Source organism: Mirounga angustirostris, unplaced genomic scaffold (assembly GCF_029215605.1).
Source record: "Mirounga angustirostris isolate CCGP_5_RB_7025 unplaced genomic scaffold, mMirAng1.0.hap1 SCAF_7, whole genome shotgun sequence".
Lineage (NCBI taxonomy): Eukaryota > Metazoa > Chordata > Mammalia > Carnivora > Phocidae > Mirounga > Mirounga angustirostris.
The window spans coordinates 114428257-114454059 of NW_026991715.1; the positions used below are offsets into that span (position 1 = coordinate 114428257).

The window sequence follows — 25803 nt, forward strand, 5'->3', positions numbered from 1 at the left end:
AAGCACCAATGTTGCAGAGAACACAGCCGGGAAAACTCCCGGGAAAGAGAAGTTGATCTAGAAGGCCCTTGGCTCTTATTGGTCAGATCCTGTTCTTGGCAGATCCTGCTCAAGTCCACTTTACCAGAAACCTCATACCTGGGTGGAGGCTCTTTCTCTCTATAAGCATGTGGCCCCAATCAGAAGGGGAGTTTCTACACAGGACTCTTGGGCCTTGATTAATTCCTGATAGCGGCTCCGAAAAATTCAATGAAAAAACTTGAGGGACCTTTTTTTTTTTTAAAAGATTTTATTTATTTTTTAGAGAGCCAGCGAGAGAGAAACAGCATGAGAGGGGAGAGGGTCAGAGGGAGAAGCAGGCTCCCCGCTGAGCCGGGAGCCCGATGTGGGACTCGATCCCAGGACCCCGGGATCATGACCTGAGCCAAAGGCACTCTTAACCATCTGAGCCACCCAGGCTCCCCACTGAGGGACCTTTAAATACAATGAGGTTCATATTTGATAAGGAATGATTATGTCGTCCTATCACCTCCCACTCTTAGTCATTCATCCAACACATACTTGCTGGTACCGAAGCGCCAGGTATACATTGCAGATACAGCAATGGGCAGAACAAACGCCCCCCAGGAGCGCAGTCGGGTCAGGGGAACTAGCCCACCTTCCGCAGCCTCCCTTTGTAACCACCTCCTGCTAGCCCCTCTCACCCTGCCGCACCTGTCGCCCGGCGGGGCGGGGGCCACGTACCCTCTGCCCTCGGCGCCTCCGTAGGCCCCGGCCCCCGGCCCGCCCCGGCCCGGTTTCGCCAGCGGCCCGGGAGAAGGCCCGGCCGGGGCTGGCGCTCGTGGCGCGCAACAGCTGCAGGTCGCAAACGCCTCTCCCCGCCCCGGCCCAGCCCCCCGCGCTGGCTTGGGGCGGTGCGCCCGGCGCGGCTGCGGGCCCGGACCGCGGCGCGGAGAGGGGCCGGCGCAGGTAGCTGGGCCGCCGGCCGGGAGTGAGCGCGGGAGCCGGGCCGCCGCGGCGGGATGGGGCGGCTCGGGGCCCGCCGCCTCGTCCTGCTCGCCGCCTGCCTGGGGCTCTGCGGGGCGCGCGGGGCGCTCGGAGGTACGCGTCTAACTTCCCCTCCCGGACCCCTCCCCGGCCGCGCCGCGCCCGCTAGCAGAGGGTGGGCGAGCAGGGACGAGGGCGCGGGCTGGGGCCCTCCCGGGACTCGTGGGGGGCCCCGGGAAAGCGCGCCGCGACCCTGTCTCGAGCTCTCGGGCCGGGCGTTCCTGGGGGGGCGGCAGGGAGGACACTGCTCGGCCCTGCGCTGGGGGTGTGGGCGCCGCCGCGGGAAGCTTCCAGCTCCCGATCCCCACCCCCCACCCGCCCCGCCGCGCGCGGCCCGGCCCCGCCAGTTCGGGGGAGCCCCGGGGTGGGGGCCGTTCCCCAGCTTCGCGGGTCCCTCCCGGCCGATCGGGGGTTTCAGAGTTGGACTCCTGGTTGCACCCGGAACAGAGCGAACGAATCCTGCCGCCCTCCCTTCTGAGCCTTTGCAGCTCTGCGCCTGGCCCAGGCCCGGTGAGAGGTACTGGGCTGCACGCGACCCGCAGGCGCTTGGGGCCTTAAACTCGTCCCGAAATTCTTCGGTCTCTGGCCTGGCCTATTGTTCTATAAGTACCTCCACAAGTCCACCTACATTTTCTGGACTTAATTCACTGGAAAGGCTTTGCATTTCCCTGGTGCTTTCCAGAAGTCAAGGATTACTAATAAAAGCATAATTATTGGGACTTTTTTACACAATGAGTACTGCACTTGGGCCTTCTTGCCCTCCATGGCTCCTTGAAATTTGATGTTGTTCAATGGAAGACTTCCTTTGAGATTTTTTAAAGATAAAGCATTCTAAATCAAGGGCCTTGTATCTCTTTATAGGATTCGGATTAAATTCTGAAGTTTATTTACTGCATTTTAGGCATGGAAGAGACAGATTGCTGTCTACCCCGCCTCATGATTTCAGGAGGAGCTTCAGAGTCATGTTCCGGCCACGATGGCATCTGTAGTATGGACGCTTCACTCTTACCCCAGCTGCTCAGAGTCTGACTGCAGCCCCCCCTCCCCCGCTCCCCAGCTCTGCTCCCAGCCTGCTGTATGTGGGCCCTTCCAAGCTCCTTCTCCCCATCTTCCTCCCTCCTTCCTGATTCCTGCCTGGCCCGAAGGGTGGATTGGGCCTGGAATTGGAGGGCTGGGGCTGCAGTCTGAGGCTTTGATGTGGCTTTGAGAGGGAAGGTTCCAGTTGCAGAACAGGGACATCTGGGAGCGCAGTGAATGGTTCTGATTGGGTGGTGATCCGCCATGAACCAGTGGTCAGTGTAGGGTGATGGCAAGTCCATAACTTCGGAGTCAGATGGACTAGGGCTTCAGCCTGGGTGCCATCCTATGTTCTCAGACTGGCTTTGGGAAGGTGAGTTTCCTTCTCTAGGTCTTAATTTTGCATCTATAAAATTGAACTACTAACTTCTTCATAGAAGCTTGAATAAAATACTGTGTAAGACTTCCTTACCGCCGGACAACTGCTCAGTAATGCTCATTTCCCTCCTTTTCTCCTCATTACCCTCTTTCCTCCTCATCTGTGCAATTACCTTGGGTATGAGGCTAAGAACCAATGGATTAGATACCCATCGAGGGGTACAGAATGTGGATAGGAAGGTTTCTCGAATTCCATAGCATATACAGTAGTTCTCCCTTATCCACAGGAGATAATTCCAAGACCCCCAGGGGATGCTGAAATCACAGATAGTACCGAACCCTATGTGTACTGTGTTTTTTCCTATAATGCATACCTATGATAAAGTCTAATTTGTAAATTAGGCATAGTAAGAGACCAACAGCAATAACTCACAATAAAATAGAACTGTAAAAATATACTATATTAAAAGTTATATGAATATGGTCTCACTCTCTCAAGAGTTTTATTGTACTGCATTCACCCTTCTCATGATGCTCTGAGATGAGAAAATGTCTATGTGATGAGATGAACCAGGTGAATGACGTAGGCATTGTGACGTAGCTTTAGGATGCTATTGACCTTCTGAAGATATGTCAGAAGAAGGATCGTCTGCTTCTGGACCATGATTGGCCACGGGTAACTGGCCAATCATAGATAAGGGAGGACTACTGTACTTTTAGCACATATACTGTTCCTCATCCATGGCTCTAATGACAGCCCAAATATTGGATACTGAGGTCTTATCAAAGTATATATATATACAATGGAATATTATGCAGCCATCAAAAGGAATGAAATCTTGCCATTTGCAACGACGTGGATGGAACTTGAGGGTATTATGCTGAGCGAAATAAGTCAATCAGAGAAAGACAAGTATCACATGATCTCACTGATAGGAGGAATTCTTAATCTCAGGAAACAAACTGAGGGTTGCTGGAGTGTGGGGGAGTTGGCAGGGATGGGGTGGCTGGGTGATGGACATTGGGGAGGGTATGTGCTATGGTGAGTGCTGTGAATTGTGTAAGACTGATGAATCACAGACCTGTACCTCTGAAACAAATAATACATTATATGTTAAAAAAAAAAAAAAGAAGAAGAAGAAGAAGAGGGGCGCCTGGGTGGCTCAGTCGTTAAGCGTCTGCCTTCGGCTCAGGTCATGATCCAGGGGTCCTGGGATCGAGCCCCGCATCGGGCTCCCTGCTTGGTGGGAAACCTACTTCTCCCTCTCCCACTCCCCCTGCTTGTGTTCCTGTTCTCCCTATCTCTCTCTCTCTGTCAAATAAATAAATAAAATCTTTAAAAAAAAAAAAAAAGATAGTAAGTAGGAAGGGAGAAATGAAGGGGGGAAAATCAGTGGGGGAGACGAACCATGAGAGACTATTGACTCTGAGAAACAAACTGAGGGTTCTAGAGGGGAGGGGGGTGGGGGGGTGGGTTAGCCTGGTGATGGGTATTAAAGAGGTCACGTTCTGCATGGAGCACTGGGTGTTATACGCAAACAATGAATCATGGAACACTACATCAAAAACTAATGATGTGATGTATGGTGATTAACATAATAATAAAGAAGCTACTTTGGGGCACTTTGAAGAATATCTTCTTGAGTAGCTAGATGTGTGATCTGATTTTAGGTTTCTTTCTGACTTCCTTGGATGACTCAGACTGTTGCTTTGAAGAAATCTAATTGTCAAACATAGGTGAACTCAGCTCTCAGTCCTTGAGGGACTAATGTGTCCTCACCTTGGAAAGTCTCGCCACAGCAGGGAGCCACTTTGATAAAGAGATATTGTCTCAGTAAGAATATCCTTAGCGTACACCCTCAGCATATCCCTATTTGCAAATAAAATAATGAATCCTACTATCACTAACTACTTTCTCAAGGTACAGCGTGTACTTAGCACTAGACTCACGTTGTCAATAGTTCAATAGTTTTTGACTACTTTCTTATCAGATCCCATTAGAATATTATTGCTCTGACCTTGTACCAGCGCTGATGAAGAGCTTCAACAGGAGGAGGAGAAAGGCCAGCCCTTCCAGTTCCTTTTGCATTTACTGGTCCTTGCATTATTTCTCTATATTTTTAATCTTTGGCTTACTTGCAGGAATTTTAAAAAGCAACTGATCCTGTTAGTGAGGATTTGTTTAGTTAACGGTGAGATAACAAAATTGTAAGCCCAGTTGTCCAGGCAGACCATGTGTGGTGCGTCGCTGAATGGGAAGGAGAGGGAGGGCATCAGCGTCCATCTTTCTGTCAGTGTAGAGTTCCCACTGCTCCCTCAGGGGAGCAGGTGACACATGGCTGGTCTCACCTGGGCAACTGAGGCAGGACGCCCATCAATCCGTAAGTTAGAGATGAAGAAAGAATTCTTATTGTTCTAGATTCTTATTTTTTTAGATTAGGGCAGCCTGTGAATTCATAGTATTTTCTTCTGGCTCCACGGTGAGTATCTTGGCCCCCCACTTTGCTATTTCTTTCTTTCTTTCTTTCTTTCTTTCTTTCTTTCTTTCTTTCTTTCTTTCTTTCTTTCTTTCTTTCAAAGAAAATACTTTGTAAGAGAAACAGAAAATTCTTCCTTCCTTCCTTCCTTCCTTCCTTCCTTCCTTCCTTCCTTCCTTCCTTCCTTCCTTCCTTCCTTCCTTCCCTTTGCCATTTCTACCTAAGGCTGTGGTGTCCGGACCCAAATGCTCACCGTGGCCAGAGTGTCACGGTGAGCCAAGCACCAGCTGATGCAGCAGGAAGGGACCCAGCGCAGTGGCCCCTGGGGCTGGAACATCTGTGAGAATGGGTAGGTCCCGGGGTGGCCTGATCAGCCGACTCACGCAGGGAAGCCACACAGTCCAGGTGTTTGATTAAAATCGCTTTTATTTAAAATATCTTAATTTAATATTTAAAAGTAGAGCTGCACAGGCCATAAAAAGCACAAATAAAACTCATAACCTCTGCTTCTGGGGCCTTTCCCAGTGCTCCTGCTTTATGCCCCTCTGTATTCCCGGCACGTAGTCCAGGACCTACAAATGACAGGTGCCCAATAAGTCGGAGGACCTGAATGAGTGAATGCACCTGGGGACTGTGGAAGGCAGAATGACAGCTCCCCAGGGAAGTTCACATCTTAATACCCAGAACAGAGAATATGTTGCTTTACGTGACAAAAGGGTCTTTCCAGCTGTGATCCAGTTAAGGATTTTGAGATGAGGGATTACCTCCGATTATCCATGTGGGCCCTAAGCAAACACAGGGTGTTATAAGAGGGAGAAGATGATATGTTGGAAGCAGAGGTTGAAGTGATGTGACTGCTGGCTGGGGCCACCAAGAAATGTGGCAGTGTTCTAGAAGTTGCAAAAGGCCCGGAAACAGATCCTCCCCTCCAGCTGCCAGAAAAAATGCAGCCCAGCCGACACCTTGATTTTAGCTCCTACTGGACTACAACAAAATGCCACAAATGTTGTAATGGCTTAATACGTTTGGACTAACTAGTCTCCAGAATTGTAAAGCAACAGATGGGTGTCATATTAAGCCATTACATTTGTGGTAATGTGCTGTGGCCGCAATAGGAACTGGGGCCACGGGCGGGGCATCCAAGCTAGGACATGGGCTCTGTGTCACTAAAGAGGGAGCTGTCAGCTCAACCAGCAACCAGCCAGGGACCAGGACTGCCTCACAGCTTCATTCCAGGGGTGCTTCGGAAGCTACGGAGCCTACAGGAATAGCTCTCCCTGGAGTGGTGCGGGCCCAGTCTGCGTGACCTTATGCGGAGGCACACGGTGGAGGATGCCCCGCTGAGAGGAGCGCGGGGTGGGGCAAGGGCTGGTTTTCTCTTTGCGACCTGAGCAGTTGGCATGGAGACTCCTGTTTGGGGAGGGAATAAAAAGTGAGAACATGGTGGGCCCTGTTCTACAAAAAGAATTCCAGGCCCCAGATTGCCCTGGCCCCACCTGCAAATCCAAGATTTGCATCTTCATGGTGGTCCTGGGCCTGCTACCCACTCTTTCCCCGCCCTCCTACGGGGCCAGCAACACGTTTGGCCCAGAGATGTGGTACCAGGGGCCCCTGTCACCCCCTAAGCCGACTTAAGCAACTGCCCATCCTGCAGCCATGGAGCCAATACCTCTTTGCTCACTGACTCTCTTTCCCGACTTCTGTATCAGTGGACCTGAGTTTTGTGGGAGAGACTCTTAGAACTTCCCTTGTTGGGGATTTGCTTTTAATGAACCCAGGAGGTTGGGCCTCTCCAGCACGTTAGATGTTTGTACTAAGTTATTTCATACTTGGAAGTTTTCTTCTTCCTCAGAGTGTTCTGGATGGTTAGTTATCTCTTGAATAAATACTCAGCTTCGGTTTGATAAAGCATGCAGGGTCAGTGCCACAGGAAAACCTCGGAGCAGATTTGTGAGGTAAAAATGTGGCTTTTCTTTCCAAGTGCAGTGACTCCCCTCACAGGGTCGGTGGGAGGAAGAGCTGCTTTGTAATGTTGGCGCTCCTCAGAGCACCTCATCTTAGGACTTTGTTTCTTCGTTGTTGTTTATTTTATTTATTTATTTTTAAGATTTTATCTATCTATTTGACAGAGAGAAACGCAGCGAGAGAGGGAACACAAACGGGGAGTGGGAGAGGGAGAGAGAGAAGCAGGCTTCCCGCTGAGCAGGGAGCCCGATGCGGGGCTCGATCCCAGGACCCCGGGTTCATGACCCGAGCCCAAGGCAGACGCTTAACACTACCCAGGCGCCCCTCATTTTAGGACTTTGTATAATGCAAACGCTTTAGCAGAGAAGTTTGTTTTTGTGGTTTTGTATTTTAATCTTTAAAATAAGCTTCTACGCTTGTGATGTATCATCTATACGATACGTTTGGAAGAAAGGCGACACATAAAAAGGTACAGTATAAAACTGTCGACAATGTGATGTTATGAAAAGGCAGCTCTCGTTTTCAGGGAATACAGACAGTTCTGAAATCTCTTTTTTGGGAATACTTTCTTAATTAGTTTCTACGGTCACCAGGCTGAACTGATTGTGTTCTAGAATCCAGAACCGATGTGTCTCCTCCCAACTAAAAACGTATCTTCCCCACTGTGTGCAGAATAAGGTGCAACCTTCTCAAGATGGTGTGTAAGCCCCCCCCCCATCAGTGGGTCCCTGCCCATGGGGATCCAGTTGGTCAATCAGCCATTTGCTCCCCAAACGTTCATTGAGAATTCCTCGTCATATATGTACCAACAAAACAAAGCAAAACAAAACTGAAGCTTCCCTCCCGGGGTCCTCCTCTCAGTAAGTGGATCGCTAGCCAGAAACCCGGAAATTCATCTAGGTTGCCGCCTTGACCTTTCCCCTTCCCTCCTAGACAGTCCAGCTTCTAAAGGATCCCTTGAACCCACCTGCTTCTCCCCCTGCCTGCTTCCCTACTCCCTACCATCCCTTTGAGCCCATTTCCTGCACTTGAGCCAGAGCCATCTAAATTGCAATCTGGGCACAGCATTTCCCTGTTTGATCCCTTTATGGCTGCCCTTGAATAGAGCCTGAACTCTTACCTTGGCTTCCAAAGCTGTCATTTATTGGGCGCTTCCTATGTACTGAGCACTCTTGGAGGCACTGAGGCTTGAGCAGTGAGCAAGACTAGCAAAGGCCCCTGCCCTCAAAACCTCACATTCTGTTTGGGATGGTTTGGGACTGGAGCTGGATAATAACCCAGGAAACAAAGAAGGTAACTAGGGCCTAGAAAAGAGTTTCCACTTTAAACTGACAGTTCCGGGAAGGCCTTTCAGCCCTCTGACCGTTTGCCCCCCGACCCCTCATACCCCTGCCACATCCACCCCGGCTGCCCCCCACACACACTGGGCTCAGCCAGAGTGGACCTTTGGCTCCTTACAGTCACTGGTCTCTTTCTCTCCTATCTCTCCACTTGTTTCTCTCCTCTTACTCTCGCCCGTCCCTCACTAGGTCTTTCTGGAAGCCATTGTCTTGCCTGCCGGAAACACCCTCAGTCCATCCCCTTTGACTAGGCCGAGTGCTTCTGCTGTGTTCTCCATTTCCCTGGTACTAAGCCACTCTAATTGCTTGATTGGCAGTCTATGTCATTCACCTTTGAACCCCCGTGTTTGTGGTTTATTTGGTATATTTGTGGACAGCACAAGTATATGTATAATGGGCCACTTAAATCTGTCAGGGAGAGACACTTTATAGGCACAGTACTCCTTCCCTCATACCCCAGCGAGGCCCCAAACAAACTGCTGTTGTACCAACTGTCTAATATCCTGGATCGGACATACTCTTCTTTTTGAGCAGCTTTCCCTTCTGATAGACTGCAGGCCCCCATAGTCTCAGTAACTTCCTGCTTCCAACTCCTGATAGTACCTGGCACGTAGTAGGTGCTCAATAAATAGTAAACCAAAATACCCCCAAACAAGCAAAAGCCAAATCAAACAGACATACATACAAACAAAAACAGGAAGATGTAGTTTGGAAAAAGAAGTGGGAACTATTTCTAAGGTAGATAAAATGAATCAAATAATCACTAACCACCCTCCCTCCAGGGAGAAATTATAGAGAAATAGAAATGTTTACTTTCCCTGAAAAGTCTTTTACCCACCTTATTGCCAAACTTTGGCTTCCATTGAACCATTTCACCTTTTACAAAAGCACATAAAACCAGGAAGTTGCTCTGATTTTTGTTCACCTTGGCTTGCCCTACCCATGTAATACTGAAATCACACCTTCTCCTTCCCTGCAGGTGGAGATCAGCCTTCCTTTTCCTAGGACCCAGTTTTTCTTGTGCTTCGATTGGCTTCTTACTATTATTTTGAGGCACTTACTAGGAGCCACAGAAGTTGAGGTCAGTTTGGAGATCTGTGAGCATGAGACTGGCTTCAGGCTGTCAGACCAGTGGTTTTAAACCTGCTTCCTTGTTTTTCCCCTGAGGCAATGGAAATTTCTAGCCACCAGCTGATCCTGGAATTGGTTTAGTGCCAAGGAGGTGAACTGTGGGAAAATATATTACTTAGTCATTCTCAGCAGTAGATTTTATGATTTAGAAAACATTTCCTGGTTTTGAGAACTTAACAATACAGCCTCTAAGTCTGTAAAAGTCAGAGTGAGGGGATTCAGTAACCAGAGGCCAGGACCATACACAAGGTAGGATAGCTAGTGGGTTTGTAAATGCTTGTTTTGTCTTTCTGACCTTATTGCTACATTCTCATTTTCCTGAATTTAATTATTAATGGCTGTTTTTTCACTAAAGAAGAGTGCTTATACCTACCTGAGAAAGTTTGTAGAGACCATATTCATCTCTGTATCAGCTTCGTATCTTGGTGAACTACCTGTTGACTCTACATAAGTCCCTAAGCTTCTCTAGGCCTGAGTTTACTCAATTATAGAATGAGGGTCTCCTAGGTTAGTGTAGTTTGGTTCAATAAATGCTTGCTTGCTACTTATCTTGGATTGGGTTCCCTAAAGAGAACAGCACAGGCAGGGATTCTTGTGCAAGTAAAATGCTGAGTGAGGGGACCAGGAAAGAGCTATAAGGAAGGAGGGAAGCAGGATAGGGCAGGAGAAGAAACCAAGCAAAGATCTGGGTTTAGCTGACCTAATCTCAGCCTGATCCCAGAGAGAGCTCTAGGATATGAATAACACAGAGCTCTACATATTTTATATGTCTGTTTCAATCAGTCATTGGCTATAGGTCCCCCTCTAGGGCAGGCGGTATAATTTCACTGAAATTTCTGGATAACACAGTGAAACAGCTGGAGGATGGGTGTACCAGCTTGTTAAAAAGGGATCTCAGTGGGCTACCAACAGAACCTATTATGCTACCTGTGGCCAGGCACTGTGCTAGGTATTGGAGAGGGAAAGATAAACAAAGAGATGGTTCCTAATCGTAGGAAACTCATGGAATATTCCAGGAGATAGATGAATAAGCAAGGAATTTCAGTACAACATGGTGAATGCTGGAATAAAGGAATATGCAGAGTGTTGTAGGAATGGAGAAGCAGACATTGCAGATTGGGTTCCTCAGGAAGCAGAATCTAAGATGGAGATAATCATGCAAGAGCCTTAGCAAGGACTGTTCTTAGGGATCAACATTTGTTCTCAGACCCATATATTTATACCTCCTGGAGATATAACAGCAGGTGTTTAAAGATCTTTAATTTAAAGACCGTGTAAAGATCTTTCATGTAGTCTTGGAGGATGGACCCTCACTCCAACAGAGTATTGCTTCTGAGGTTGTGATTCACCTGTACCTTCATTAGGTTGTTCAAACACTCTGTCGGGTCCTCAGCTTCAGCCGTGTAATGTATGATAGGCCAGTGGATCCTATGGTCTTAGGCCCATTACACACCTTCCTTGGAGTAAAGGGTGTGTCTTTGACTGATGTGATGCTATTTGGCCTCCCCTATTAGTGGATTAAACATTCTATGAGCTCTTCATATAATGGTGCTATCTGAGGCAAGAAAGGCAAATATATACCCAGAATATGTGTCTATTTTATTTTTTGAAAGGAATCACTGGCCATTCTAAAAAGAAAGAGTTTCACTGAAGTCAGCTCAACACCAAGTGGACAGTTGGTCTCTCTTCAAGGGACAGTAACATATTAGGGATTGGTGTTGGATTCTGTTGGAGGCATGTTGGGCATTCAGCAGGAGCTGTACCTAGGAAAGCCTTGGGAAGAGGGAGCCCAGACTATTGGGTGCATGAATAGATGCCATCCCTGCCACCATAGCTACCTGTTGTGCCAACCTATTGGGGGCAGATGACAGAGGCTGGCTGAGGTCAACTGACCAAGTCACTCTGTATGCCTTGTTGTTGAATGCATATTCTGTGGTGGATGTTTTCTGGTGGGCATTAACGTGCAGTATAATGATTTTCCCACTTAATGTGTCAATCCCAGACCTCCTTATTCCTACTCTTTCAGTCTTCTGCATCCTAGGCTCTTGACCATATGACCAGGCTATTTGCCACTCTCAATCAGTTTTTATTTATTTGAACCTCTGTCCACTTCTCTCTGTGTGTAAAGTGGATGATTAAGTGTTCTACCCAAAGTTCTATCCACTTGGAGGATTTTTTCTTCCTAGTGTTTTTCATGGCCGCCGCTAGAGGGAGCTATGGTGCAGTTGGAGTCTATTGTCATCACGCACCCGTATGATGAAGCTGACTCATCTGTGAACCATGCTCAGGTGTTCTGTTTCTCCATCAGCTGGTACTACGGGATTCACCCATGCAGCCATATGTGTGAGCTGAGGAAAGGTGCTGGGGCAAGAATGGCGATGATGGAGCTCCGGGGCTACCATCTTGTGTGCTCGCTTGTGCCTTCTGGTCCTATTTATGCTCAGTCCCGGAGGTACCACTTTCATCTCTTTCATCCATCTGTCATGGTAATTCTGTCATGTCTGTCTCAAAGACATTTTCTATGCATCTAGGAGCCACTTTATCAGTGGGTTCACACCATTTCTGGTAGTCTTTGCCAGGGTGTTATATCCTGTATCCTTGGAGAGTGCTCCCAAATCTATAAACTCTTCCTTATCCAACTTCACGCTTTGCCCCCTTGATCAGGTACCCCCAGTCGTATGTGTATTCTGGCAGCTACAGGTAGTAGAATACACCTGGAGAGGTCCCACGGCTACACTAGGCTCTAGTCCTTTTCCACCCATATCAAGCCCAACATGTCCCCACACAGGTTATGTTGTGACTTAACCTTTGTTTTTGGTCTAGTGGCCAGGAGGAGAGATGGGAGTGTATCTTCAGAGATCAAATGCTGCTTGTGGAGAGAAGCCTCTGCATCCTTTTTCGGCAAGGGCCATGCCAGCCCTAATGGGGGAATAGGCCACTTCCGCAGGCTAAGAGGTTTCAGAGAGAACTAGGGACCCAAGGTATTTGAATGCCTAAACCCAGATGTCTCCAGTTCCTTATGTCAAGGTTCTATTCTTTCCCAACCAGGGTCTTAGATTTGTCAGAGCAAGCCTGTCATAGATGGGACTTTAACTCTATTTGCAGCTGACTAGTCTGAAGATTAATTCCTGGGTGGGCATCTTACCTTCCACTGGTCTCCTGCTGTAGGAAAGGAGGACTCTATATGCTACCAGGGAAGCCCTCTTGCTTTTACACTTAGCTTGTAATTGTCAACTGATCTCTCCTAGCTTTTCCTTATCTTTTTCCAAAGCTTCATTCAAATTTAGCAATAGACACCCAATTCCATAGTCCTCATAGCTACTATTTGCACTATGTGTTTCATGGCTTGATCTTTCATAGCTGGCTAATGTGTTCCCTTCTGCTCTTATACCAGTTCACCACCAGTGGTTTGGAATTATCCCTGTGACAGGGAAGGAACCGGGATTGGGTACATGGAGAAATAGACTTGCAATTCAGTTTCAACAGAAGCCTCCACCATCCTTCTTGAGAGTTCTAAAGATAGACTGACCCATCAGAGCTGTTTTCAGTTGGGGCAAGAGAACACAGACTTTGTATCCCCACATCAGATCTGTGGGCTACCCCAGGAACCAGCTGTGGCATTGGGCAAGGCAGCTTCAGCAGGGCAGTCCCTGAAGGGAGATGACAATCTAAAGTGGAATTGTCATTGTGTAATATATTTACTCATTTATACTCCTTTTTAAAATTTTTCCCTAGCATCTTTTTATGGTGAAAGTTATGTGGAGCTCAACATCATAGAAGTGTCACCTGAGTTATCTCTTCAATTAAAATTTCAAACCAGCAAACCACAGGGATTACTTTTTCTTGCAGCTGGGAAAAATGACTACTGTATAATAGAACTACTATCAGGAAACTTACGGGTAAGATTTTCTTAAATCTTTAAAAACGTGTAAGTTTTCAATTACTGGAGGAAAAACCGTGAGAAAGAAAGAGAACAAAATAGCTATCCATTTGATTACCGTTATTTTACTAGAATAAAATCATGTGCCATTTGAAAAGTTGGAATATCCTCTGATTTTACCAGCATGCCTGAAATATTCTGACTCTGAAATTTTTAAACTTCGTTGTGTAGTCCATACATGTGGAAAGTGGTTCCAAGTCCAAGTTTCTCTCTCTCTCTCTTTCTCTGTGAATGGCCCTGTTTTCTTAATAAAATACTATGATATGTGATTGATTAATTATAATTCTTTCTATTTCAGGTGAGGGTGAATTTGGGTGCAGGTGAACAAGTGCTCCTTTCTGAGCAAAGACTTCGTATGGATGACCTGGATTGGCATTCAGTGGAACTATACTATGTTAAAAACAATCTCTCTCTGGTTATCGACAAACAGTATGAGACAACTGGCCAGATCACTGGTGGGATGCACAATTTGCACTTTCAACATGGAATCTACATAGCAGGCCATGGTGGACTTGACATCCCTTACCTGGATGGAGAGCTCCCCAATTTCCGTGGATGTATGGAGGATGTGGTATTTAACCAGAGGGAGATCCTCGCATCCCTCAGGTCTTACCCTGGTTTTAAGAAAGTTTATGAGGTGTCACTAGGATGCAATGATGAATTTTTTGCAGGGGAGGATGAAGCCATCAATTTCTTTAGCTCCAGATCCTACGTTACCTTCCCAGAATGGAAGGTACAAGGGGAAGGGCTGTTGGAATTTGCTTTGCAGACTGGAACTCAACAAGCTTTGCTTTTATTTCAGTCAGGTAGAGAAGGAGATTTTGTTGCTTTGGAAATAGTGAATGGTCTGTTGAAGGCTCGTGTAGGAAGGAGCAAAAGTAACACCCAGCTCTCTTCTTTTAGCTTAATTAGTGACAACAAGTGGCACATTATTCAACTCAAATTCACTGGAAGGTATCTGGACCTGATGGTGAATGAGCAAGGGGTAAGGACGTTGCTGCCTTTGCAAAGCCAACCATTTGTATCGGAAGGTCCTCTCTTCGTGGGAGGTCTTGATAACCGTAAGGGAGAAGAAGTTAAGAAGTTAGAACTTGCCTCTGTGTCCAGGAAATCTGCCCGAGGAATCTCTTTCAAAGGGTGCTTAAGAGGCTTGGAAACCAACTCAGAAAAAAGAGCATTAAAGAATGCCCTTGTGTCCAAAGATGTAGCTGCCGGGTGTAAATTGCAGAGTAGTGATAATGAAAACCCTTTCGTAATGACAACAGAAAACCTGCTTTGGTCAGAAATTCCCCTTTCCACTACCGTCCCCGAGGCAGGCAAGCCTTTTCTTCACCATGCGAGTAGCTATTTCTTGAGTCTGAATAACTTGGAGGTCCAAGAAGGTGGGCGAGCGTTACTGGAACAAAGGCATATGAACGTGGATGTGGCATCAGAAGATTTGGGCATCCATCCTTCTCAAATTCTATTTAAAATAGAGGAAATGCCCCTTCATGGGTTCCTTCGAATTGATGTTTCCCCTGCGCAGAGAATGGAGGAGGCTTTCACTATGTTAGATTTGGGGCAAGGGAAAGTTTGGTATGTCCATGATGGTTCAGAAGAACCGAGGGATTTTTTCACATTTTCAGTCTCGTCCAAGAACAAGAAGGAAATGCCGTTATACCTGCAAGGACATGTTCCATATGTGTTTACCATTACTGTCCTTCCAGTAAATGATCCCCCAGTCCTTAAGCTCCCTGAAGGAAACTTGCTTCTCGTGTTTGAGAATTCTAAGAAACGACTGACTCCAAATATAATACACGTGTCAGACCCTGACACAGATTCCTTGAGTCTTAGTTTCTCAGTTCTTGGCAACTTCAATTCAGATGCTGGGTTTTTAGAAAACACCAATGGTCCTGGGAAAGCCATTAATGGTTTTACGCAGGGGGATTTAAGAGATGGCAACATTTTCTACGTGCACAGAGGTCATCGGAACTCCCGGATCCTTCTGAGAGCAAGCGATGGAGAGCTGGTTAGCAATACGGTAGTGTTACGGCTCGTGGCTGTTCCTTGGGACTTTGAAGTGGCTGTTAGAACTGGGGTAGTCGTCCAGCAGGGTGGCACGGTTCTGATTACACAGGGTAACTTGTCAGTGGAGGTTAACGGTGAACCCCACAAGATGGAGACCCGCTATGCTATCACTCATCCACCCCAATTTGGCCAGATTCAGCGGCAGGGGTCAAGGGACGAATGGAAACAAGTTAGTACCTTTTCTCAGCGTTCCATTGATCGGGGTCGTGTCCAGTACCACAGTACATTTCAAGAATTACAGCTAGAAAATGTTACAGATCACTTTAAATTTAAAGTTAACATAGAAGGAAAAATCAGTGAAGAGTTGACGTTTCCTATTACTGTACACTGGCTCAAGTTTATACTTCTGAAGAATGTTCCTCTCGAGGTCAGGAAAATAGGCAGACAATTATTGAACTCTGATCATCTGCAGGCTGTAACGGAGGGTGTGGACGTAACTCAGAGAGAACTGCATTTTAAGTTACTGACCCCACCTAAGAAAGGAAAATTGCTAGTTGGCAATAAAGTTCTAAAAACAAACTCCGTCTTCAGCCAACAAAACATTGCAGACTCTAAGATAAGTTATGAGCCACAGGAGAGGCCCAGGGAAGACACACAAGACACATTTAGGTTCTTGATTGTTGCAAAACACATAGAATCAAAAGATTATACTTTCAGAATAAACTTTGAAGCAGATAAGACACGCATTATTGTAACTAACAGAGGATTATTTGTAAAAGAAGGAGGAGGGAAATTAATTACGAAATCAGAATTATTTGCTCAAACACTGGACAATCAGACCTTCCAATATAAAATCACCAAGAGTCCTCAACACGGGAAGCTGAAACTGGTTAACTTTTCAGATCCTCTGGGAAGTCGTGACAATATCACCGCATTCACTGATCAAGACATAGTAGGTGAGCGGCTGATGTATGTCCACGATGACTCTGAGACCCAGCATGATGAATTCCTCCTTGTGGCCTCTGCCACAGGACCAGGCCAAGAGGGAGTGGTCAGGCATCTTGACACGGAACACTTATCTACAGAAATCAAAGTCGCCATTTCTGTAGACTTAAAGAATGATGAGAAACCAGTGCGTGTGGTAGATAAGGTCTTTCATGTCGTGAGGAATGGCCAGCGCCTACTGACCCTGGCAGATCTCTGTTACCATGACCCCGACTCAGATTTTGATGATGGGCAGTTGCTCTATACCAGGCGGGGCATCCCAAATGGGGACCTGGTGAGAGCCACTGATCTGTCTCAGAAACTCTACCAGTTCAGGCAAGAAGACCTGCGGGAAGGGCGAGTGCTCTTCAGACATCGGGGTGCAGACTCTGCCCGCTTTGTGCTGTTTGTGACAGATGGTGTCCATTACACATCATCCCTTCTTGAGGTCAGTGTGTCAGACCCTTATGTCCAGATAGCCAACAACACGGGGCTGGTTGTACAAAGAGGAGAGGACAGCAGCCTCACAACAACTAACCTCAGTGTCACCACAAACCAAGATGTCAGAACAGACCACGAGATCGAATTCTACATGCTGCAGCCCCCAAAGCATGGCAGAGTGCTGGTCAACCATTCAGTGTCCCACTCATTTTCCCAGCACGACTTGAAGCAAGGACATGTGATTTATAGGCATGATGGCGACGGCAACTCTGATGTGTTCAACCTGACAGTGAAAGTTAAAGAGATATATATAGACGTGGGCATCTATGTACGAATGTACTCAGAAAGTCACCAACATCGCACCCAAATTCTGCTCATTAAGACCCTTGTAGTTGAAGAAGGAAAACCAGTAAAACTGAGTAGAGGAAGACTCCAGGTAGGTAGTTGTCCTACCACCAAGCATTCTCTCTCTCCCAGAGTAATCTGCTTCTAAGAGCTATTTTTGTGTTGATTTCTCCCTGGTATTCAGAATGACTTTTTTCTAAACGTAAATGCCTTTGAAAAGAAAAGCTGGAAAGTTTCATGATTTTGACACTGCTGATTTTCCTATAGTTGGAAATGGAATAACTAAGCCTTATGTTAAAGCCGAGTGCACACCAGCACACAAGTATGTATGTTTGTTTAGTGTAGAATGAACTGGGAATGAGGAGATGATGTACATAGTATAGTAAATGAAGAGATCTTTACTTTTTTCATTTTTTATAGAAACGCTGCCAATATTTCATTTGATCTGAGTTACATTTGTGATGTGATGAAGCAGGGTATAAAATTTTAGAGAAACTTAAACATAAAAAGCTTTCCTAAAACAGCAGAGGATGCTATCCTACACAGTCAATTTCCTTAGCTCTGAAGGTGGCCTCATTTCGTTTCCTGAAATTGATGGATAAAATTGGTGCAGACTAGTGGAATGCCAGGGGTGAGACCTTATACCAGAAGCTACCTGGTTTCCTGGGGCTCCTACTTAGAAACTTCCAGCAGGCAAAGCCCTGCTGATCAGAGTTAGGAGAGAGTGTTTGTTTTAGGGTAATCCTGTACAGGGTTTGTAAACTGTGATTTATGACAGCTGGCCACAAATACAGGCTATTCTGAATATACCCTCAGGACTGCAAAGGAGTTTACTTGTTTGCTAAATGCAGCCAATAACATCAAGAAGAAATGAACCCAAATCAGAAGCAGTTTACCAAATGAGTTTGCCTGAGGAAATATGGGGCTCACCAGCATTTCTCAATTCTTTTTTAGGATCTTGGAGAGTTTATGTTTCACCACAAGGGGGCATGTGTAGTTCAGTGACTATAAATCAGTTAAAATGACAGTTTTGAGATGGATTTTGCTGAATCAGTAGATTAAATATATATTGAAAATGCTGAGCTAGTTAAAAGGGGAGAGAAAAACTTTCCTCTAAAGTCTTGCAATTTAAGTGATTCAACTTCTGCTTCTTCAACCATCTTTCATTCCTTCTCCTTATACCATTTTATTTCTTTCACTTCAACTTGCTGAGTCCTGGGTATCCTGCTGCTGTGAATGATGCCTTGTTAACGCATTCGTAGCTATTCAGGTCTTGTTGACTATTACTTTTCTTTGCAACCATTTGCATTAAATGCAAGTGTTGACATGGTCACCAGAACAGACCGAGGTTTAAACTCTCTATCGACCCTGATAGTAACTTAAGCCATTTGTAGACATTAATAGAGAACAATTTGGTTCATCAACGGTCTTGACTCTTATGAGTATTGATGTGATTTTCTTTTTGTGTCTGTGTGTTGTATATACAAACTCAAGGCTGTCCACGAAGATAATATTCCTTCAGAGGCGATGTTCACCGTCAGAATTCCACCAATGCATGGATACCTCCGGAAATCTTTACCAGAAGAAGGAAGCTTGGGTGCAGATGCAAAGTCCCCTCTGATTTTTACACAACAAGATGTTGATGATGGGGATGTTCTTTATGTGCAGACAGCTCCTGACCAACAACAGGACCGTTTTTTACTGGAAGTAGTGAATGGTTTCCAAGCTGTGAATGGAATTGAAATCTTAGTGGATATCGTCCCTAAGCGGATTCCTCTGGAGGTACAAAATTTCACAGTCCAAGAAGGTGGTTCTAAAGCACTTCTGGAAGACTATCTCAAAATTCCAAACAAATATTTTGAGCGAGTTGACTGTGAATTTGTTCTACTGAAACCACCGAAACATGGTTATGTTAGAAATTCTAATTTTCCAAGAGTAAAGCTAATGAAGTTTACCAGGAAACAGGTAATAATTCTCAGTTAATACATTTGGGTACATGGAGTAAGAGAAAAAGAAATGCTATTTATTATTTAGATTATTGGACTCTCAGGAGTGATAAGACTTGAAAGAGTATCTAGTTTAACCTCCTAACAGATGCTAGAAGCCCCTTCCACAGTAACCCCATAGAAAGATCATCTAGCCATTGATTAAATATATTCAGTGATGGAGAACTCACTACTTCATGCAATGGGCACTTCCGGTTTAAAAATACTTCAATTGTTAGAAAGTTCTTTCTGCTGACCTAAAGTCTGCTGCTTAGACACTGAGAGCTCACAGCACAAGTCGTCCCTCCTTTCCTGAAAGCTCTTTAAATATTTGAAAGAAAAAGTTATCAAGTTCCCTCGGATTTTATCTTCTTTAGGTTAAACATCTCTAGGTTCTCCCACTTTGGCTCATAAGCCATGGGTTTCTAGCCCCTGTGCCGTCCTGGCTGCCCATTTCTAGACGTGCTTTAGTCATTAGTGGGTTTACTCATTTATTCATTCCATTATTCAATTAACAGATGTTGACAGAGTGCATACTCTGTGCCATGCCCTATGTAAGCACAGTGATATCAATGGTTAAATGGCCCAGTCCCCACAATCCAGCAGCAGAACACAACTTCCCGTCTAGTGTTCAGCATAAAATAACCACTCAGCTCGGGGCTGCTATCATGTTTCTTTGCTTTGGGCTAGGTTGGTATTATTGTGAGACTTGGCTTTCTTATCATGAATAAAATAATGATTTCCATTACTTTCTAAGTATTGAAAGTAGCTTGCCACCATTTCCTTTATAAGCTCCTGGGAATATGCACTCTTCAGGTTGGAAGCCATTAACAACCACCTGGCATCTCTGGGGATCTTTGTCCTGTTAGAAATAAACCCATGTGGGCTGCTTTAAGGATTTGCTTCTAAGGATTTCATCTTATCAATGGACTTGAATTGATTTGCTAAACCCTTCTTCTGTTCAAGTTGCTGTTCAAGGTTGCCATGATAAGGAGCCACATTCCTTGCCCTGAGGAGATGCTGGGGGAGGGGACATAGGCGCCCAAGTTTTGACATGAGTACATCCTTCTGATGCTTCACAGAGCATTCTCACCATGGTGCCAAGGAAGTGCAGAGTTGGCACATCTGACTCTAGTTGAAGAGAATAGGGAAGACTTCACAGAGGGAGTAATGTTTAAGCAAGACTTGAACAAAGAAAGAAAGAGCAGGGAGGTAACAGAGGAGAAACAGAAAAAAAAAAAAAAAGGCAACATGAGCAAAGGGAACAGCGTGGCCAAGGAGGCATTAAAGTGAATGGGTTCTGGGGGCTGGGAAATAACCCACAAGACTTGCAGGTGGGCTCAGGAGTGGCAGAGAGAACTGAGGCCAGACGGGAGAGTCTTGAATTATATGTCGAGAGGGTTAGACTGAACCGGGAGGCCTTAGGGAACCATGGGAAGAAGCAGAGAATCCTGAGGACTGGAAACGACCTTGGAAATCAGTGCTTCTCTACTGGGGACCCGGGGAAGGTGATCCTTTAGTGACTTCCTATAGGCATCTCTTCATCATGGCTTCCTTCTCAAAGGCTGGACAAACCATCCAAGATGACCACTTGCTCTGGTGCAAGTTGAATTTAATACTGTTCACCTCAGGGATGCTAGGTGAGAGACTGAGCACTAAATTTTCATCCTGTCTTGGTCAATTCATTGTTGATTGTGCTTTGTAAGAAGTATGCATTTAGAATGGTTGGTTGAAATCTGTATGTCACGTATGTGTGCTCCCTCTAGGATCTGAGTTATTGTGTAGCCTTGTTCACAGTCAAGGTCATGTGTCCCTGCTCTTCCAGATGACCCCTTCGTACTTTCTCTTCCTATATGACTCTAAGGTCTCCAGGTTTTGAGATATCATTGTTTTCATGTAAAGTAGCACTAACCCCTAACAACTGGTGGCTAGAGTGTTGAGTGGCTTGGAGGAGCCCGTGGCCATGTTTGCCCTTCATTCATTCAGCAAATCGTTTTTGAGTATCTATTATGTGTCAGGCATGCCAGTTGTAAGGAGTGGGGATACAGGGGTGAACAAACCCGGCAATAATCTGTGCCCCGATGCACTGGAGGGGAAAGAAGGAGGCAGAGAGAGACAATAGAAAAAATAAATAAGTGAAATAAAAGGCATGTCGAGTGAAGATTAGTGCTATGGAGAAAAATAAAGCAGGAAAGGGAGCTGGGAAGTGCTGGAGCCTTCAGTGGGGGGTGTGTGTGTGCCTGTTCGGTTTCAAATCAAGTGGTCAGGGGAGGTCCCATTGAGAAGGCAGCATCTGAACAGACAGCTCAGACAGACAGGAGGTGATGGGTGGGTGAGCCTGGTAGACATGGCGGGAGAGCATTCAGGCAGAGGGAAGAACAAGTGAACAGCTGTGTGGGGAGCAGCGAGGGGTTTAGTGGGACTGGACCGCATGCCATGGGGGGAGAGCTGTAAATGAGGGTAGGGAGGTCCGGCATGGGAGGGCCTTCTACTTCACCTTTAACCCTGAGTGAGGTGGGGAGCAAAGAGGGAGGGAGAAGGTGAGCAGAGGCATGACACCCTATGCCCTGAACATGACTGGTGACAGGGGACCCAATACTTTTCAGTCTTCTAAGATTTTCTACAAGTTTGTTATATCTTTCAGTTTCAGGTCAGCAGATATTTTTCTAGTGTTAGAAGTCGAGAAATAGGCAAACCCCTACCCAATCTTCTCTTTGCCTTTAGATTAATACATATTACGTGGCATGTAATTTGGGGGAGTGCCACTCCTTTGAAGAAATGCTATATTTCTCCAGGAAAGATACTGAGGAGGCAACTTGAATTAAATACTATGTTCCTAAAGCACTTTAGGTTCAAATTCTCTCACATTCTGACCAATGCCGTCTTCTGTGTTTAGTTTCAAGTAGCTTGTGTTTCAGAACTTGTGGTCAGGCCTATGATGGTCTGGAACTCCTCTGCCCACAGAACTCCGAAGAAATTCTCATAGCACCTGTGTACAAATGGCCACAACTTTCCCTTGAGACTCTTCCTGAACTTTTCAACTCTTGTCAGAAACACCTCTGAGAGATCCAAAGTATTTGCTCAAAGGAAGTGCACCATAGGAACGGGCAAAGTTGAACTGTTAAAATTTTTGGCAGTATTCTATCAAAACAAACACAACCCCAGAGACTTTTTCAGAAGTTCAACTACTCCTGTTGGGCTTTGGAAGTTCTCTGCCATTTTATGTTTGGGTCACAGACTCACTGAAACCAAGTTCCCTTCTAGCTTGAAAATTCTCTTGGTCTCTAATTATGATCCTGTGCTCTTCAGTATTTTCCATCAGACCCTTAAAGACATGAAAGGCATTCTGATCAAAATTGTGGTTATTACAAATCCAAGAGGAATAATTAATTCATTTGATGACCGTTTCAGAATGAAAATTAGAAAATGAAATCTAACAAGGATAAAAGTGAATGTTTGCCGTTTGTGTTATTGGTGACAGGGGACCTGTAAAGGAAATCTGCCTTGATAAAAATTTGATTTTGATATATTTCATTATATTCTGTCCACAGGAGGTGTTTGGTAGCTAGTTATGGGTAGCATCTGCTAAGAGATGCACCAAAAAATGATTGTGTTCTGAAGGAGGAACAGGATTAGGAAGCAGCATGTATAGTCTCCCATACAAAGAACAGTTAAAGGCATAATGCATGCTTAGTTCAGAAAAGAGAAGTCTGGGGAAACTTAATACTTGCCCTGGTCCAGATGTCTCCAAACAACAAAAATCCCAACAAGTGGGTAGAAGGGTAGAAGCTTCAGAGCCTCAACCTAACTTTCTGAATTCTCTAACAAAGTAATCCACAACTTCAAAAATTAGTCACTGTAAGTAAACAAGTAGAGTCTGAATTTCAGTGGGTGTTGTTCCACTGAAGGAACAGCTGGATTGTATCACTTACCTATTGCACGTTTCAGTGTTAGAACTAGCCTTTGACTTAGGTCTCCTGATTACCAGTCCGGTGTTCTCTTTCCTACGCTATGTGCTGTATTGCTCCATTCCTCCTTAAACTTACTCCTAGGATGTGGCATCACTTCATGAAAACTATCCTGTCCATCATAATTTCCACTCTGAGTGTCAGAATCAAACCTCATAGGATGAACACATGCTTCTGTGTTTTAGAGAGACATAAAAATTAGGATTATAGCAATTTATTCATGTTTTTAAATCACATTTCAATAAGTTGGTGATTTTTGTTGGTGGTGGTTATAGGTGGAAAATGAATTGATTTACTACATGCATGATGATAGTGAGGAGCTTCTTGACAATTTCACCATCTTTGCAAATAGCTCAGAGCTTGGAAAACAGAGTTTGCCCCGAACTCTTTTTGTAACTGTGGAATCCATAAATGATGAGGCTCCAGTAATAACAACCAACAAAATCCTTCAGGTAAGTGCTCTGTGCTTTTTGATTTATCATAATAACATTAGGGCTACCAATTTGATTTTCTTTTATATTATTTCTAATGTTAAATAAGAAGACATAGAACTAGGTATGTACGGTTAACATATTCCTACTGGTTTTAAATAAATGTTAGTTGTGACTGGGACATTCTGTTGGGTAACTGTTGGAAGATGATGAATCCCAATGAGTTACTGTCTTGTTGTATTTCTTGAGTGGGTGTCCTTCACACTGTATTCCCCAAGGCATGGCCTTTCCTATTTAGGGTGGGAAGGTGAGAATCAGCTCCCTGGTATTGAATGTGTGACCTTGGGCAAATTATTTAGTCCGTCAGTGTGCTCTCATCAAGGTGGTAGGAAATGGAGGCAGAGTTGTGAGGAATAAAAGAGAAAATGTTGTAAAACTCTCCCACAGTTCCTGACATGTGGTGTGGTTGGGACTCAATAAATGGTAACATTATTACTGAAAAACTCCAAGGCTAAACCAGTATTAGAATAAAAAAACAAAAAAACAAAAAACACTGTACAATCATGTGATGGTATTTTGCTGTTTCTGGGAACTTCCGTCACCCTTCACTCTTTCTGAGAATCCCCTGGGGGTGCTTCTTGGGCACTCACAGTTAAACATGTTTTGGCAACCACATGGTGTCCACCATTTGGCTCCTGTCCTGATGTGGGAACCTGAAGCAATGTCATGGCTTCTATTGGCCACACAAAGGGTTTGATGCGCAGGAGTCCCTCTGGCTCTTATGGCACCATTTCCTCCCACACCAGCACTACCTACGTCAATGCTGGTGAACCCATTTGTGCCAGTTTACACTCAAGGATCCCAAAGCTTTCATTCAGTAGATTTTTTTGGTCTTACATCACTCCTTCATACTGTCCCTTCTTCTAAGGACTTGGGCATGAAAATGCTATGCTGGCTTGGAGAAGAGTTATAGGTATTACAATAGTAAGTGCTCAGAAAATCATTGTTAGCCATTATTGTGTGCCAGGTATCACTCTAAGGGCTTTTAGCTCACTGAGAGATGTCCTACCATTTCCCTCATTGGACAGAGGAGGAAATGGCATGACAGCTAAATGACAGGCTGAGGACAGAGTGACAGCACAGGAGCCTGATGGCTTTTTCATGCCTCTTTTCAGGCTCTCCAGCAATGACTGACACATAACAAACAAGAAGTATTTGTTGAAGTGATGAGTAAATGAAAATATAAACTGTCATTTTCCCCCCAACATTGGCCCATGTTTCAGAGACCAGGCTTTTGCCTTGGCTCTTTCTTCCTTTAGTACAGCTGCATTTCTGGAAGAATCCAGAAATGACCCCTCGCACATTTCAGCCTCTAGGGGACACATTCATCAGGTATGCCCAGACGTGGGAATCTGAAGGTGTTCACTTTGAAATTTGGCAGAGACAAATCGTCCCACATACGTTTTGGACAACGTCAGCCTTGTTTACACACTCAAGAGAGTAAATAGTTAATAATAGATTCTTTAGAAGTCCAGAGGAGATTGGGTAGTCAGAAGAGATGCAGAAGAGGTGGACACAAATAGCACTCACCGGGGGCTTATCTAACTAGAAAATTTTATATTGTTAAGCATGGAAACAGGCTGGGGTTTTTAAAATCTGTTTTTATTTGCTCAAAATAATTGGATTTAGGAATAAGCTTTTTAGGGCTTTTAGGTATTTTATGGCTTGGCTCATTATTCAGCCTCTGTATTTTAAGTGAAAAACTAATGGTGTTTATACCTTTGGAACGTGTCGCTTTATCTCTAGTTTACTCCAGTCATTGTCTAGACAGCCTGGGAATGGGACGTTCTAGCTGGTCACATTTGGAGGCCTACCTCTGTTTTCACAGATTCTTGTGGTGTTACTATCTACTGAACTCATTCTCAGCAAAGCGGTCTAAGACTAGGTTGTTGGCTCCAGGGAGGGATCGTAGGCATCAATGATTATTAAGAACAGTTATAAAAGTTTACATTTATTATGGGCTTACGGAGTACAGTACTGAACATCTTCCAGAAGTGGTGTCATTTTCACAACCCTCAAAGCAACTGCTGTTCCTGATGTCCTCATCATAATAGGAGCAGTGAGGCCCAGAGTCACCAAGGGAAGGTGTGAAAAGTCTGACTGTCTCACCACCATTCTCTGCCGCTTGGCCCACTACTCATGACTGCCTCAAGCTCTCTCAGTGCATCCACGTGATCAAGGGCTGTCTTTATTATGAAGAAAAAAGCCCCAAAGCCGTGGTGCTTCTTGCTCCCCCTCACGTGGACTTCGGGGACTAGGTCCGCAGCAATTGTACTGAACACATATG

General features: G+C 45.2%; 1 protein-coding gene across 2 annotated transcripts in view; it reads left to right on the forward strand.

Moving 5' to 3' along the window:
- Window positions 1-938: 938 nt before the first annotated feature.
- LOC123863631 (chondroitin sulfate proteoglycan 4-like) overlaps window positions 939-25803 on the forward strand; it is a 59071-nt gene continuing 34206 nt past the window's right edge. Inside the window, exons 1-5 of one of the 2 annotated variants that reach the window (XM_045903410.3) lie at window positions 939-1101; window positions 13091-13254; window positions 13594-17163; window positions 18567-19037; window positions 23301-23477. In XM_045903410.3, coding sequence (XP_045759366.1) covers window positions 1023-1101; window positions 13091-13254; window positions 13594-17163; window positions 18567-19037; window positions 23301-23477 — 4461 coding nt within the window. In that variant the 5' untranslated portion in view covers window positions 939-1022. Of the gene's footprint in view, window positions 1102-10969; window positions 12337-13090; window positions 13255-13593; window positions 17164-18566; window positions 19038-23300; window positions 23478-25803 lie in introns of those variants that run through there. The other variant, XM_064596699.1, reaches the window with a different exon arrangement.